Genomic DNA, 16130 nt, shown 5'->3' on the forward strand with positions numbered 1-16130 from the left:
TTTCAGAGAAAAAAATTCTAAACGCCTCTAGAACATATTTTCCAACCCACAAATATATTTAAATTTACAAAGACCTATTGTGGGAATTAATTTGGACTATTTTTGGATGTATTCTTTTGAAAACTCTTTTGAAAACTGCGTAGCCAAGTACTATTTAATCAGTGTAAATTGACCTTGGTATTTTACATACCATAGGCTCTGGATAGCTTTTTTCACTTGCCCAGATGGTGTTTGGCCTATGTATTTTAGTGGAATGGTTTATTTTCTCCTTGATGGGTTTCAAATGCACAAGAAAACATTATACCCGTCTATCTGCATTTGAGTAGAATACAAACTGACTAATAGATAAACATTCTGTGTGAAAGTAAATAGCCTTAAAGTATACTGCCTTCACATTCCATTGATCAGCTCAGTCAGCAAATTTTTCTGTATTGTCACTAATGTTCTAAATATTTTGGTGAGAAGCATGCCAGAAGTGTAGAGTATTTCCATTCGTGTCACACATAGGTCATTATGAACTACCTCTTGAATTTCTATTGATCCTTCTACTGAAGTAGTTTCCTTCACTTCCTTTTTGTCCCTGTTGGAAATGTTATTGCAGTTGTGAAGAAGGGAATTAGGGGCTGTTAAGTGGACTGGCTCAAATCCCCTGGCCAGACAGCAAGAGACTTGGACTGGCTCATTACGTTACCTTCATTAGTAGCCTTCTCCAAATTCTTAGCAGTCAAAAAGAGTCCAAGACTATGAAGCCCCATTACTCAGTTGTACCATCACTGATTGTGCACGTTCACTTCTCAGGATGTGGTACCCCACCCCCTCCCCAAGCTCCAGAAAAGATGGTCAGAAAAGAGCTCATTATTAGGCTAGTCCATAGAAGAGCTCATAATGCTGCCATGCAGAATCAAAGACTCACAGGACAGCACTACCTACTCAAAGGTCAGCATTATCTCCCCCAACAGATCTTCATTTCTTCAGTATGCCCAATTTCCTAAGAGATCATATCCTAGAATTTGTGAGGCTAAATGAAATTCACACACAACTTCAGCTTCTGCCTAAATACATGGATTTTTGGCCACTCATATCTCAAAATAATTTTTAAGTCATTTAAAGCTAAAAGCCAATATGCATGACTTTATTTTCAGTTTTATAAATGAGTGTAAAACACAATAGTGCAGTCATATATTTGGCATTAACTCTTACTAGCCACGAAAATGTGGGACAATACTGGATTTTCCAAAGTTGTCTAAGTAAGATTGGGTTTGTCAAAACTTGCCAGTTGCTTTCAAGTGAACACAGAATGTTGGCGGAAATGAAATGTGACGTCCAAAAGACTGAAAATAGGTCAGCACCGTGCAAAAGTAAACTTGTCAGTGAGATCAATATGAACCTACAGGTTAATGGGGATATTAGAATTTCCTTACAATAAGGGATATGTGCAGGGTAGAGCCAGAACACGATTGTAGTGTTTATTCACTTGTGAAAAGCAGAGGACGTACTTAAATATTATTTTTTGTATCCTTAATGAAAGGCACTGCTTTTTAATATGGAATATTTATATGTAAGAACAGTTTTAACTGATAGAAAATCATAGTAAGTTAAATTCTGGTTCATTTGCTCAGTTTTTAGCAACAAGAAAAAAGGGGAGTAATGATCAAGCATCATAAAATTTCAGAAATATCAAGTCCTTCATTAGCTTTCTCTATGTTAAGTGTTTCAGAGAATTTGACATTGTGGATGAAATAAGTAAAAAAAAAAATTTGAAGGAAAACAAAACAATAACAGAAAGACCTTTCTTAGGGCTTCTCATTACATTTATTTAAAATTTTAAAAAATGTACATCACTTTTTGAATACATAAAATGCCAGTGCTTTGCAACAGTTTTGTTACTGCATCTCTCAACTAAAAAAAGGAAGGGAAAAAAAAAAAAACAGGAAAAATACATTCAAAAAGCCAGGCTGTTCTGCTTATGCACGGGCAGTGGCTTTGGAAGGCTACAGCCTACACCGTGTCTGTTCAGAGGCATTGCCAAACATCAGTCAGCTAGCAATGAAAAGTTGCACATAATTAAAGGATACAAAGAACAACTTGGTGGGGAGCAGGAGAGGACTGGGAAATTGAGAAAAATGCCACATATGCTGTTGGGGTGAGGGTGGACTTAGGTGGAAGTGAGCATGAAGACTGATGTTTATTGGAAACTAGATTTATGGGAAAAGAGAGAAGAAAACAAAGTAACATGTTTGGCAAGCTATATTTGTGTGTGTGTGTGTGTGTGTGTGTGTGTGTGTCTACTTCCAATTTTCTACTTGACTTTCCAAGAGAAATGTAACAAAACTGAGGTAGAAATGAATGTGGGAGCACTACAGCCCAGAAGATTTCAAAACGAGAAGCAAAATTGCACTGACAAGAGAGGAGTCAAGAAGGAGAGGGGGCGTAGATATATTCTTTGCAGATATATAAGTTGGTTGGTTGTTTTCTGTATTTATTTGTTTGCTTGTTTGTTTTGGTTGCTATCTTCTGCATTCTGTCAAACAGCACGGCAAGCCTATAAGCTAGATTAGTGAATAGGATGACACCATTCCCAGCAGTTTCAGAGAGAACTTGCAAATCACCACCACCATTACCAGCTCTGCAGGAAAAGGCAGTCCTAGTTTTTAGGTACTGTGACTTTCAGGGTCCTAAACAGGTCTTGTGGCTGACTGTTCTAGACACTAAAACAGACTGAATAAGTAGCTTTCCATTAACCAGTGTACCTTCTAAGAACATTTTCACTTCATTATCAAGGAGCAATGTACGAAGAACTCTTGCAGGTATTGATATAAAGAATTATTCTGCTCTGGTCAATTCCCCGTAATTAGTGAAAGAACCTTTAAAAAAAAATCCTTCCATTTTTACTTTAAGTTGTAAATATTCAGTTGTATCACACTCAGTATTTTTCTGGATACATTCAAAGTAATTTTCCTTGCTATTTTCCAATTGTTGAGGTAAACATACATTTTAATATAAAGTAACATTGAAGCCTATCCCATTACTCTCAGCAGTACATAGTGCTTTCAACACATTCCTTTGAGGTACTGTACAAATCACAATCACTTTCCTGAGTTTTTGCAGACAAGAACATTAAAAGAAATGAACTGCAGAAATTAAGGTCCAGATTACCGTTACCCTGTTTTACCTGTTCTTAGCTTAATACTGCAGAACAGACAGGATTGAGGAATACTGTTGCTCTTAAAATGGCAAAAATCTGGTTTTCTGTCGAAACACAACCATTCATCTCTTTAGTCCAATAATGTTTGAAGTTAAAGCTCTTTATATTAGCACATGCCACCAATGTAATTGTGAGGCAAACAAAAAATAAAGCACCACTCCAGGCACTTGACAGCAACTAAATCTCGAGAACAGCAGAATGGAATCAACACACGAGGTTCATGTCCTTCTGAAATCAACACACTTGCACCTTGCTCCTTGGTGAGTGTTGTCTAGCTTGAACCGAACTGAGCATCAGCAGATGCTTTATGTCATCTGGGGCTTTCAAATCAGAAGCTCTCATTGGATGCATTTTTCCTCCAAATCTACCCTGACTCTAAAGATGCAACGTAATCGTCTTCTTCCCCAGTACCCTTTGCACTTTAAACACTACTGGAAAGGGGCTCTATACCCTATGTAGCAGGTTTTATGTGTGTGTGTGCCAACATTCATTACATTTTTTTAAAGAAGTTATCACTGACTGCAACCAAACATTTTGTTCCATTCAACATACATATCAAGCTCTTTTTGAGATATGCTAGGCTGAATCTTGCAGAAAGCATTTTCAAAGTCTTGATATGTAACGGGTCTCAACTGGCTGGGCATAATGGCTGAAAGGTCTGTGGCTGGCATGGCATGGAGAGGGCCCACCGCTGCTTCCTGACACAAATGAGCCACGTCTAGTCCAGAAAAGCCTTCTGTGCGCTGGACGAGCAGTGCAAACTCCTTGTCATTGAGACAGTAATTGTGCTGTGAGAGCAGTTGTACTATTATCTGGTGCCTCGCTGTGCTGTCAGGAAGTGGGATTAAAAGTCGTTTCATGAAGTACCTCCGAAGAGATTCATCTATTTCTTCTGGTTTACTGGTGGCACAAATTACTACGATTTGGTCCTCAGCCGAAGTTAGTACAGTGTCCAGCTGCATCAGAAATTCGGTTCTCATCCGACTGACTGGACTGTGTTCCTCACTCACTTGAGAGGAGAGAAGCATGTCAATGTCACTGACAAAAATCACCGAGGGCTGGCGACACCTGGCCACAAGGAAAGAGGCATGGATAATTTTTTCTGCTTCTCCTAACCACTTGGCAATAAGTCCAGAACCAGCAATTTTGAAAAATGTGGCCCCCAGCTGACTAGCTATGCATCTGCCCAATAATGTTTTGCCTGTTCCCCGAGGTCCAAATAAAAGGATGCTCCGAGGTAAGGCCGTCAGTCCACTGAATGCATCTGACCTCAACACTGGCCATAAAACCTCCTCTTTAATGACAGCCTTTACCAGGTCGAGACCAGCAATGTCATTCCAGTCCACTGGCGGTCCTTGGGTGATAATCTCGTTGGTTACCAGGTCAATGAGGTGCGTGTCAGTATTCTTCAGTTGCTCGTCCACAGAGTGGTTGGATGAGGTAGCTGCACGGAGTCCAGGGCCTGGCATTGGATGAGAGAGGAGCTGCCTGTGCTCATCTCCATGCTCACTCATTACTGGTGAAGTGTACTTCCCGAAGGGTTCACTGGATCTTGATCCCAGTGAATTTTTAGCAGTACTGTAGGAAGGAGGGGTCAGAGCCCTACTGGACTGGCTGCTGAATTTCCTTTGCTGTTCAGAGGACATTAGCTGCTTCGTTGGCTTAAATGCTAAGGATGATGTTTCAGCACTTCTGTCAAAGCCATTCCCCCGATTTGAGTTTGAAATGCTGTTGTCGGGCATTCTGTACATAGGACTCTGTGTAGATCTCTGTTGGCCATAGCTGTAATTTCCATAACTGGAGTCCATGTCTCCTTGCCCTGCCATATAGAAAGCTTTCCTTTTGAGAGAACTTGCCGAACTGTTTGCCAGAGCCGCGGGTGCGATAGGTGTCAAACCATGACCCTGGTAGGTGTAGCCAGGAACAGTGGTGGGGGGCAGGGGGGTGGGAGCAGGAATTCCTGAAGGCAGGTATGCTGAAGGAGGAGGGGGTGCACCCCCAGGGCTGTACCCAGATCCCACAGCAGTATGAGGAGGATAGCTAGCAGAGGGATAGCTATAACTGGAGAGGTTAGAAGTCCCATTGTAGCCTGGGACCAGGGCTGGTGGCGGAGGAGGAGGAGGTGGTGGCTGTAGGAGCCCAGAGCTATGCAAGGGAGAAGGGTGAGGTGAAGGAAGTGCAGGTGCTGGCTGGCTGCTGTAAGTAGAATGCAAATATGAGCCATTGTATCCTGGGGCATATTCCTGAGATGGGAGCCCTGTATGAAGACTAGGTACAGTGTGGCTTCCACAGGTACTACTTGAATAACTAGGCTCTGTCAGGTTGCTGGCCACCCCAGGAGAGCTCCCTATACTTGCAGAGACATCTGCTGGAGGGAGGGCTGAACTGACTCCAGCTTTGCTGGCAGTGATAACATCAGGAACACAGTTCATGGGATAAACAGCGTCTGAATTCAAGGAAGGCTGCCACGGTTCGCTTTCATTTTTCCGACCGTTCACTAGTCCTGATGGTGCATCGGAGTAGTTGCTGAGTACAGGTCGGTCCACGGGGCCTTCCAAAATGCCAGAATACTTCTCTGCATATTTTTTTAGTAGGTTGGATGCAGTCAGAGCAGATATGTCATCATTTGCCCAGGCATACTGGTAGGTGCGCTGCAGATGACCTCTGTAAGCTTCAACTTTGTGGGCAGGAGACCGAGTGGTGGAGGTGATGTCAAAGTGCTGTTCTGGCCACTGGGCATGCTCCGGCGTCCACTGCATCTTCAAGCCTAAAGATTTGGGGGGGGGGGGTGAAAGTTAATTTACTTAGATACTCATCAGAACTGTTAAAGCTTTTTCCCCCAACTTCTTTTGTTACCTATTATTTTCCGCCAATGATAGTGACATTACAAAGGGTTTCCACAGTTTATAATACCTGTTATGGTCTCTACAATGCATATACTTAAAAAGGGACTGAATTTCAACCCTGTATAAAAAGTAAGCAATTTAAATGAAAACCCTGTATAAAATTTCAACCCTGTATAAAAAGTAAACAATGTAAATGAAAACTTTCAACCCTGTAGAAAAGTAATTTATACCTGTATAAAAAGTAAACAATTTAAATGAAAACTCTGTAGGAGACCTACATTTTTTTCATTTTTAAGTAATAAGTAAATTTATTTCTGCTAAGCCTATCAAGTTACTTGCTACACACACACAGAAACACATATGTATGTACACACACATTCCTGTCAAATTAGAATTCAATCACAGGTTCTTATAATAAAATATGCATACATTTTAACTAGCACGTGAGAGTATTAACATGTGCGATATCTAGCTATCCTGTCTCTTCACATCACAGTTTCTGTTTTATATTTTAACCAATATAAAAATGAGACACAGCTGACAGATCACATCTAGGACACCTCTCTTATTTGGTACTGAACACCTAGTTAGCACAGTATAATGCTCCCTGCGCAGAACAATATGACACAGACATAGCAGGTCATTCCATAATCCAACTCTCATCTAAAGTGGTCCACGACAGTTTCAAATCTGCTTCGTGGAGTGCAGCAAAGCAATCTCCCAGGCAGCGCTCCATCGCTTTCATCGCACAAAGCCTACAACTCGGTATGAATTACAACTGGCTCCTTTCTGCCTCTCAGTCCTGTTGTTGAAACTCTGAAAAAAAAAAACAAGCATCACTTGTCTGTCGGTCTTCTAGCTAGCATTCTCCCTTCTTCTCTTATCATCTTTCCCTCTGCCTTACAGCCTCCAAGTTACTGAGGGGTGGTGGTGGGGAAATATATATATATATATATATATATATATATATATATATATGAAGGGGGGAGATAAAGAAAGAGGAAGGAAGCAGGTAAAAGGGAAGATAAGAACAGAGAATCTGGATTCTAACTCTTTACATTTATGAAAAGCAGTGTGTGGCATAAACTCCAAGAGTACAACTAGAAAATGAGATGCTATGTGTAACTCTATCATCTGCCAGATTACTAACCGAAGCAAGGTGACTATGTAGCAAACTATACAAGAGTATTTTCTCATTATGAAGAGTCAGAATTGAGAGACTCATTTGAATTTTACAGTTTAAAGAGAGACCTTAGACATTGCCTTATTTCCCTCATTAGGGAACCAGTACCCAAAGGAATTTATAATGTACCCTCGAGGACTCACATATAGTTAGTTACAGAAGAGCACTGGAACCCTGTTCTATTTCCCAATGCTGGTTCCTCCTATTCTAATCTCTGCTTGATTGGAACACTTCCTATTCTGATACAGCTGTATTAAGCAGGCCTCCTTAATCTCCTTTGTATTATGGTAAGTGAATTTTGCAAACTCTCTTGTGCCCTCTGGCAGAGATTCCTTGATAAGAAGGAGTTCTGGTCTAAATGAAGCATCTGTGGCATCAACTCCCTTCTGAATTACTGCAGTCTATTTTGACAGCTCCTACCCGCTTCTGCTTTCCTCCTCCAGCCCCTTTAGCTCTTCATTGCCTGGCTTTGGCTCCTGACATGGCCGGCTTTGACTTACTGAGCTAAACTGAACGTATCACAGAGTTTGGTAACAGAATGGCATGTTGATTCCCTTCTGACTCCCTCTTCCTTGCTTGCAAAACCACTGCAGCAGACACTGGAAGTTAATTAGCAGGATGATGCTGTGCTAATTGTGTTAATTTACAAGGTTTCAGTCAAAGAGAATCATGCCAGGGCCGGCACTGCTGTCATGCTTCTGACTTAATGATTAAGAAATACTGAAAACAAGGTGGGAAAGATTGCAGTAATTACATAATAAATGAATAAAGCAACAGGATTCATTTGCAAATATATTTTACTGCAGTTGTACTCATTTGCATTTGGATTTTTAAAAAGGATCCATGTAGATACTCATTGGCAAATCACCATCTCAATTAAATTAACTCTGAATGCTGCACTGTATAACTTAATCAAGCTCCATATATATATATATATATATATATATATATATCTTTTTGAGTAAAAATACTAAACACCTTACTTCTGTATATGCAACAGATTCTTCACTTTCCTTTCCTTCACCTCCCCCCAAATCTTCATGTTTCTCTTTTAAAACTATTAAAAAAAATAATCTCTTCAATTGGAAAGAACATATTATAAAATCCTGATGAAGTGCAGCTTGCATCATTTCATGCAGAGGAACTCTGGGGGGCCTTCTAGGAAGAACTAAAGTGATATTCTTAATTGTTTCTGCTTTCTCAATCATTACTTTTTAAGGGGGAGAAAAACACACCGCAAAATAGGTGAAATGACCGAGACCACACTTAAAGGGGAAAAGATGCAATTTTAATGAAGCAGCATTTCAGGAATCATACTTTCATTAAATTCAACTGGAAATTATTAAGAGCAAATCACCAGGAACCAATCGCAAGTAATCAGTATCTAAATTCTTCTACTGTCATGGGATTTACTTCAAGCCTTATAAAAAGGAGAGAATATTAATGTGACTGTAATGTAGAACTGTCTAAAAGACCTACAGATTCATTAGTCCTGTAAATTATTTCCAGGGAATTTCTATTAGGATTTTTTTCTTTAAAAGATTACAAAATACAGAGTTGAGAAAATAAGAAAACACGTATGCTATGAGTAGGAATTTGATTAGATGGATACAGAAGAAACATGAATAAATGTCTTTAAAAAAAGGTCTCAAAATAATTTAGGAGTCACAGACAATGGAATTTACCACAAACACAACACAACACTCACCCCCCTCCCCCCATAAAAGGGTCTGGCTTCCTTTCAGTTAGCTGAGCTAAGCCATTGTTGGCATTAGGTAACAAACATACATAACAAACATGATTTTTAAAAATTGCCCCTTAAAATAAAATGAAACTGCTTTAACTTTAGAGTAATTATTTTAAAAAACAACCAAAAAGGGCAACTTTCACCTTTACTGGATTAAAATTTTCCTTGTAAATTAATCATTTGTAAAATACATGCAACAAATGATTTTAGTAAGTTATAATCACTGTAAAAGACAGGAATATATAATAAAGTTTAAATAAAATAGGTTGGCCATTTTCACTTCACAGAGAAATGCATAGTTTAACTGCATAAACTCTAGCAAAAATAATTAAATTTCATAAGATATCTGTTTCATCTGAAATTAAGTAAAGATCCTATCAAAATTATCTATTTGGGGCTTCCCTGGTGGTGCGGTGGTTGAGAATCCATCTGCCAATGTAGGGCACACGGGTTTGAGCCCTGGTCCGGGAAGATCCCACATGCCACGGAGCAACTAAACCTGTGCACCACAACTACGGAGCCTGCACTCTAGAGCCCATGTGCACAACTACTGAAGCCTGTGTGCCTACAGCCCACACACCGCAACAAGAGAAGACGCTGCAATGAGAAGCCCGTGCACCACAATGAAGAGTAGGCCCTGCTCACTGCAACTAGAGAAAGCCCACGTGCAGCAATGAAGACCCAACACAGCCAAAACCAAACAAACAAACCAATAAATTTATATTTTAAAAAAGTTATCTATTTGGAACAATTACTGGATACACCATTGCCTTTTGATTCTCATGCTGTTTTTTGATATGCTTACCAAGATAATTGAAAGTTTATTTATTGATGCATACTAAATAACAACCTAAGCAGGGCTGCAAAATTTAGATTAAGCTTTCATTAAATAACCTTAAGGGGACAGAATTATTCACATCCCCTGAAACATGAGTATCCAGTGCTTTAAAATCATTAATAGTATTTGAAAGTATAAATTAATAGTTAAACCATAAGCTAGTTCCTAATATTAGTAGGAACTGAAGAAGCCCGTGTTCAGGAGAGTGTTCTGGTCTTAGGAGGTCAAAGAGCTTTTTCACCAGTTTCTTGAATGTTAATACTAATTGGAAGTAGAACTAAACTTGTTGTCATTGTTATTATTATTGTTCTGTTTATTTGTGGCGATATTTCTGATGTGAAATGTAAGCAAAATGTGGAGCCAAATGTTCTCTGAACAAAATATCATGCTCCCTTTGATTACATTGCTGTTATGTGTAAGGAGCAGCACATGCGTGTCACTTAACTTGGCACCCAAATAATAAGATGGGTTTTATTGTTTTTTTGTTTTTGTGGTACGCGGGCCTCTCACTGTTGTGGCCTCTCCCGTTGCGGAGCACAGGCTCCGCGGACGTGGCTCACCGGGCCCAGCTGCTCCGCGTTATGTGGGATCCTACCGGACCGGGGCACAAACCCGTGTCCCCTGCATCGGCAGGCGGATTCTCAACCACTGCGCCATCAGGGAAGCCCTAAGATGGGTTTTAAAAACAGTTCTTATATGGTTTCTCTTTGGAACATGAAGAGAAAAACCTCAGAAACAATACTATTTTAACATTATTAGAAACATGACTCCAGAACAATAACTCCCACTACTGTTTAGAAACAGCTTAAATATTAGGTACAATAAAAATTCAGAAAATAGTAGAAAGTAAGAAAAATAGTTCCTCAAGATAATTGAATAATTGTTCCAAAAATCAGTTTTCATTTTTGAAAGGATTAGAAAATTCTTACTACAGCTGGCGAATTTCACAATGCAATGTGTTTATTTTTAAAATATATAATTTAATAGAAAACTGCTTTTAAGATACTTTAACATAAGTGTGCGCAAGGATGACAAATACTACAGTAAAAAGCCTGAGTATTTTATTTTATTGTTATAGGATGAATATATGTTTATATAAATGAACAAGTCTATATTTCCCATGAAACCGGACAGTTTGGATAACACTTTTTCATTCTTATCATTACTGACCATTTTATAACTTAGGTTTAATTACTAAACAGTTGCTGCCTCATTGCTCTACTTCCTCCATTTAACTCTAACTATCTTGAAGCAAAACAACTGTGGCATCATTCAATGTCCTGTCACAGCTTCAAAATGATAAAGACACTGTTATATAGAAAAATGAAGGTCATAAAAACAACTTTCAGAATAGGAGGAAATTGGGAATAAAAGACTAGGTCTTCTAGAATCGATTTTTAGCACACATTCATGGAAATATTCATCTAAGACACTCACTACCGCACCCCACCCCCACCCCAACCACAGGTATGCTATTCAGAAGTTCATGAGGTCTGTAAAAGCGGCTCTCTTCTACAAGGTTCCCATAGGATAATTCTAGCTGTTAGGGACTCTGCTTTCATTTGTAGGTTTTCTCAGACTTCCTAAGGGCAGAGACCTGAGGCAAACACCTGCAGGCATGGCAGGCTAGCTCTAGGAAAGCTGCACAGTGCTCACACAGGCCTGCACGACATCACTACACCTATTACACTCCTTTGGGCTATTGTGCCTCTGAACTGCTCATTATCATTTTTTAAAATATTTTTTTTAATTGAACACCATATTTACCAAGATTCTCTCTAGAAAAAAAATCACTACTGGGGTAAATACAATAAAGTACTTATAATAGTTTACTTACTGCCCCCTCAGCCTAATGCAACAGATTCATCATCTCCTAGGTAGGAAATGGCAAAACTAACACATAGAACATTCAAAATTTCAAGTAGAGAGTAGCAAATTCATTGGCTAAAAAATAAGAGTCTTCTGAGAGCGGGCCTACAAACTTCCTGATACTGAAAACTGGCCCTATACAATAACTACTTACCTTTATCCTTCAAGGGGAGTGATGACCAATCAAAATGTTTCCACAGACTAAGAAGCATTCTCCTTTTGTGTACCGACCCTCATAAGCCAAGAGGCCAACACAGCAGTATCTATTATTACCTGTTCGAATCTATTTGATCTGAAATCTTCCTTAGTCCATTTCCCAATAATTCCTAGCCTAAAAATGTGATGTCATATTTAAAAGTAGTATCAGGGGGAAAGTGAGGGGAAGAAGCACAGAAATTATATATTTTCCTTAACCTATTTAAATAGGTTCCATCTTCAGAACACCAAAATGAAAAGTCCTGTATAAGATGAATATGATATAGGGACTGTTAATCTTAATTAGTCAACAAATTGAGGGCCCGCTGTGTGTAAAGCCTTGTGGTTCAGTGCTAAGAAATTACATCAAGGGAATCCGTTTACCAGACAATGAAACTTTTCCAGCTTCTGCGTTCTTTATAATTTCACATTCTAAGTTCCCTTAGACTCTTTGATTTTAGAGATTAAGGGAACTTTCAAATGACCTAGTCTCCAATCCAGATAGCCTCAGTTACTGGTTTAGTACTTCACTTATCGTGGTATACTGTGGGGTTCAGCACTATTTTGTCTAACACAGTGTTTTATTTGGAGGCATTACTAGATTGTTGGGATAGAAAGGGACTGGAGAAAACATAAAGAAGATCCTAGAATTTTGTTTGAAGAGTGAATAACCCAAGCTTGAGGTTCAGACCACTGGCCCTGATCCATGCCATTATTTATTTGTTCTAATCCTGGTGAAATCACATAAGCATATCATACTTACTTTTTTCAGCCATAAAATATGGACAACAATGGTAAAATATGGACAATAATGGTATCATATACCTTACTCGATTGTTATTAAGTTACCTAAAGCAGTAATATTTGTGAAAATATTTTCCAACTGTAACCTGCTACACAAATATTTCTTCTTATGCTTTTATTTTGAAAAAGCCAGAGATGCATTAAACACAAAACAAAACTGACTAGACAGAAAAAAACTAAAATCACTCCTAGAATTTATAAATCACTTTTTCTTCAACCTCTGGACAGCTACTGAAAAGGAAATTTTCCAGTGGGAATGTTGGTTATAAGAAAGGTAGAGAAATTCTTTCATACTCAGCAAAACACAGAGCATGATCTCCTTAATCAAAAAGCTGTCAAAAATTCAAAATATTTTTATGCTATTTATACTTAATGGTATTTGTGAGTCAACATTGTAGAGACCACAGCTAAGAAACAATAGAGGTTTAAAACCATTTAAGGATGATCTGAAAACCCAGTCTCAAAATAAGATATTCTAATTATGTAGCAATACTGTCAAAGATTTTTCTCTTTAAATCACACTTTCACACCTCAAGAATCCAAATTATAATACATTTTGCAGCAAATTACTCCCTCCGCCTATTCCACATTATTTGCATAAAGCAATCCTTTTTAACAATCAGAAAGGCCTTTCTGGCTAAATGGTCCTTGGTAAATATAGTTTAAATACCTCACCTTCTAACATAGAGAAATTGTCACCTGACAGCCTGAAGGCAGCATGTAACCTGTAACTATATTTCATTTGGCCAGCAAAGAGTTTTAAAAATCAGTCAGTTTTATATAAAAGAATCTGTAGTTCCATATTTCCCACTTTTTCAAGACAAGTTGAATGATCTTACACTAGACCTCATTCTTGCCTGGCAACAGTTGCCTCAACCTGAGGTCCAGTTGCCCCCTCTAGACATGGCATGCCCTCTCCATTTTGTCATGATGTTCCCACTCCCTATTACAACATCAGGTATTTTTATGGTATCTACTGGTCACATATGCAATTAAAATTAAGACTTCACTCTGAAGCTTCAAGCTCCAGTTTTTTCACTTAAGTACATTTTCCTGAAAACTAGCAAGTATAGTGCTTTAAAACTTAAAAAAATAGTAGTGCCTTTAGATTAAAATTTTTCCAAACACTATTTATTATGTCATTCCTGCCCTGTTACTCAAAGCACAGGAAAAATGTTTGATATTTCCCTTGTTGATTCAGTGTCACTAGTACAACAGTGTAAAATGAGAGATGATTGCTTTAAAAAACTAGTTTCCAGATTGCTGCTGTTTCAGCGTTCCCCCCTTTTCTCTGATTTGTTAGATACTTTTTCTAGCTGTTTTCCATGTCAGTCTCCACCATTCCTAATATGCTCCCTGAATATGCCATAGGTTCTGACTCTACAAACCAAGACTTCATTTAATAGTAATAGTCAATCATGACCTCTACTACAACTTTGGAGACATTAAGTTACTCCAAAGTTATGCTTCTTATTTCTTATAGCAAGTTGCTGGGTAGATGGTATCTGGATAAGCAACTGATCTTGTTCTGTATGTCATCATTTTGAGCTTTAAAAGCAAATATTCAATGTTACAGGGCACCATGACTTGGACTAGAATGGTATATACCCTGTCCTTCAATTAAATTTGTGGGTAGCTTATGATCTGAATCAGTTTCCTTAGAATGCATTAAATTTTATTCACAGCAACAAAATATTCACTCATCAAAATGTGACCAAGTATAAAAATCTCTGTTTTGCCAATATTTCATAATGAGGTTGAAACTTGGTATGCATGGGTCTCATAGGTCATCATTTTTAACATGCAAGTCATATATAAGAGAATGACTTGCATTTATGAGGATGAGTGCATAAGCACTTATGCAAAGAAAATTACACTGATAAAAGAAATACCACTTTCAGACCACCAGGCTTATGTTCAATACATTATCAAGAGAGCCTTTCACTTAAAGCAAACCAAAAATCATAATCATAATTCAAATAAATAATTTTTTTTCCTCTGGGGGTCCTAAAATCTCCCATACTCAAGTCAAAGTATTCAAGTGAACATATAATCACACTCACATAAAATACATATAGTTTATATTTCAGATTTATGGTTTTTCTTTTTTTAAAGCAAGGGGTAGTTTTACAAAAGCATATGTATACAAATGTTTGAATAATTATCTAGATCAAGTAAAAAACAGTGTCCAAAAGTCTACATCCTACCATAATTCAACAAAATACACAACTATACATATACATGCAATTTAAAATATACAAACAATTCATACTCTGAATCTTAGTATTTAGTGTCAGGTGTTATCAACTATTGCAAGGGAAAGGATTTGAGGGTTAGTGCATAAGAGAACTGATTTTCCCATGTTGAGTCAAATGTTATCTTGTTTATTCTACCTCTGTGAATGATTTTAGACAATTTTAATCAGTTTAAATAGTGCTTTGTAGTTAACCTTTAAAGTTGTTACTTTGTGGCCTTTCATTACTCATTCTGTCTCTTCCCTTTTTCCATATACGTTTTCAATCCATTAAGGCCATCTACCCTTCCCCCCCAGTTCTTTCTGTCATACAGAGATCATCAGGACACACCACTTCTGTCCATAGGGACTGCCAGGGCTAATGAATACGTATGTTCTGTGTCACAACAGAGCACTCCCCTTGTTCTGCAGTATCAAACCTCTTATCTGTATAAATAACAGGTGAGCTGTAGCGTGCAGGGATAAATGGGGTTAACACAACCTGAAAGCTCCATGCTAGATTCATAGTATCCAGCCTGTATGATTGATCCAGAAAGAGAAATCCAAATGCCAAAAGTATTGTGCATTTTCTATGTGTTCTGAATCTTTATTTTAAAAAAGGACTCTGCTGAGAACGTTAGCAGCGTCCTAAAAGTCTGAGGTCATTCCAATTGATTCTCAAGATACTCTTGTGCCATATAAAATAAATTTGCACTTTTAATTAACACAAACTGGGCATGGTACCAACCTTGAATTATGACATGGGTGGTTAATGTCCTCTGTCACACTGCTAAAATGTTATGTTAATCATTATGTGTACATAGTGCTATTCGTAAATAGTTATTTGCGTGTATCTATTCTATTTCAAGTATATAAATGCAAAGCTCAATTTAGTTATATTTAAGGTGAACTACATTCATTTTTGCCCAACATCCCATGCTGACATGGTTCAATAAACAAATTCAGAATCTCCCAAGCCCCACGACCTTGTGTAAGATGGAATCTGCATTCAGCTTTTGTGTTCCTCTGAAACCTTACTCTAAAAAGACAGTTTACATAAAACAAAGTAGATAATTAAGACTGCTTATTTAAATTGGAGGTCTCTTTCACATAATTAGACAAAAGAGTAAGAATATTATTTATATATACGTATACAACTCCAACCATCCTCCTTAAAAACTCTTTGCTTAAGGTAACTCTAAAGTGTGCA

General features: G+C 38.1%; 1 protein-coding gene across 4 annotated transcripts in view; it reads right to left on the bottom strand.

The window, feature by feature from the left end:
- Window positions 1–1171: 1171 nt before the first annotated feature.
- Window positions 1172–16130, bottom strand: part of FIGN (fidgetin, microtubule severing factor) — a 120233-nt gene continuing 105274 nt past the window's right edge. For 3 of the 4 annotated variants that reach the window (XM_059052947.2, XM_067027520.1, XM_067027521.1), the window contains one exon: window positions 1802–5972. In XM_059052947.2, the coding sequence (XP_058908930.1) occupies window positions 3718–5972 (2255 nt within the window). In that variant the 3' untranslated portion in view covers window positions 1802–3717. Of the gene's footprint in view, window positions 5973–16130 lie in introns of all 4 variants that reach the window. The other variant, XM_059052949.2, reaches the window with a different exon arrangement.

Source organism: Kogia breviceps, chromosome 2 (assembly GCF_026419965.1).
Source record: "Kogia breviceps isolate mKogBre1 chromosome 2, mKogBre1 haplotype 1, whole genome shotgun sequence".
NCBI lineage: Eukaryota > Metazoa > Chordata > Mammalia > Artiodactyla > Physeteridae > Kogia > Kogia breviceps.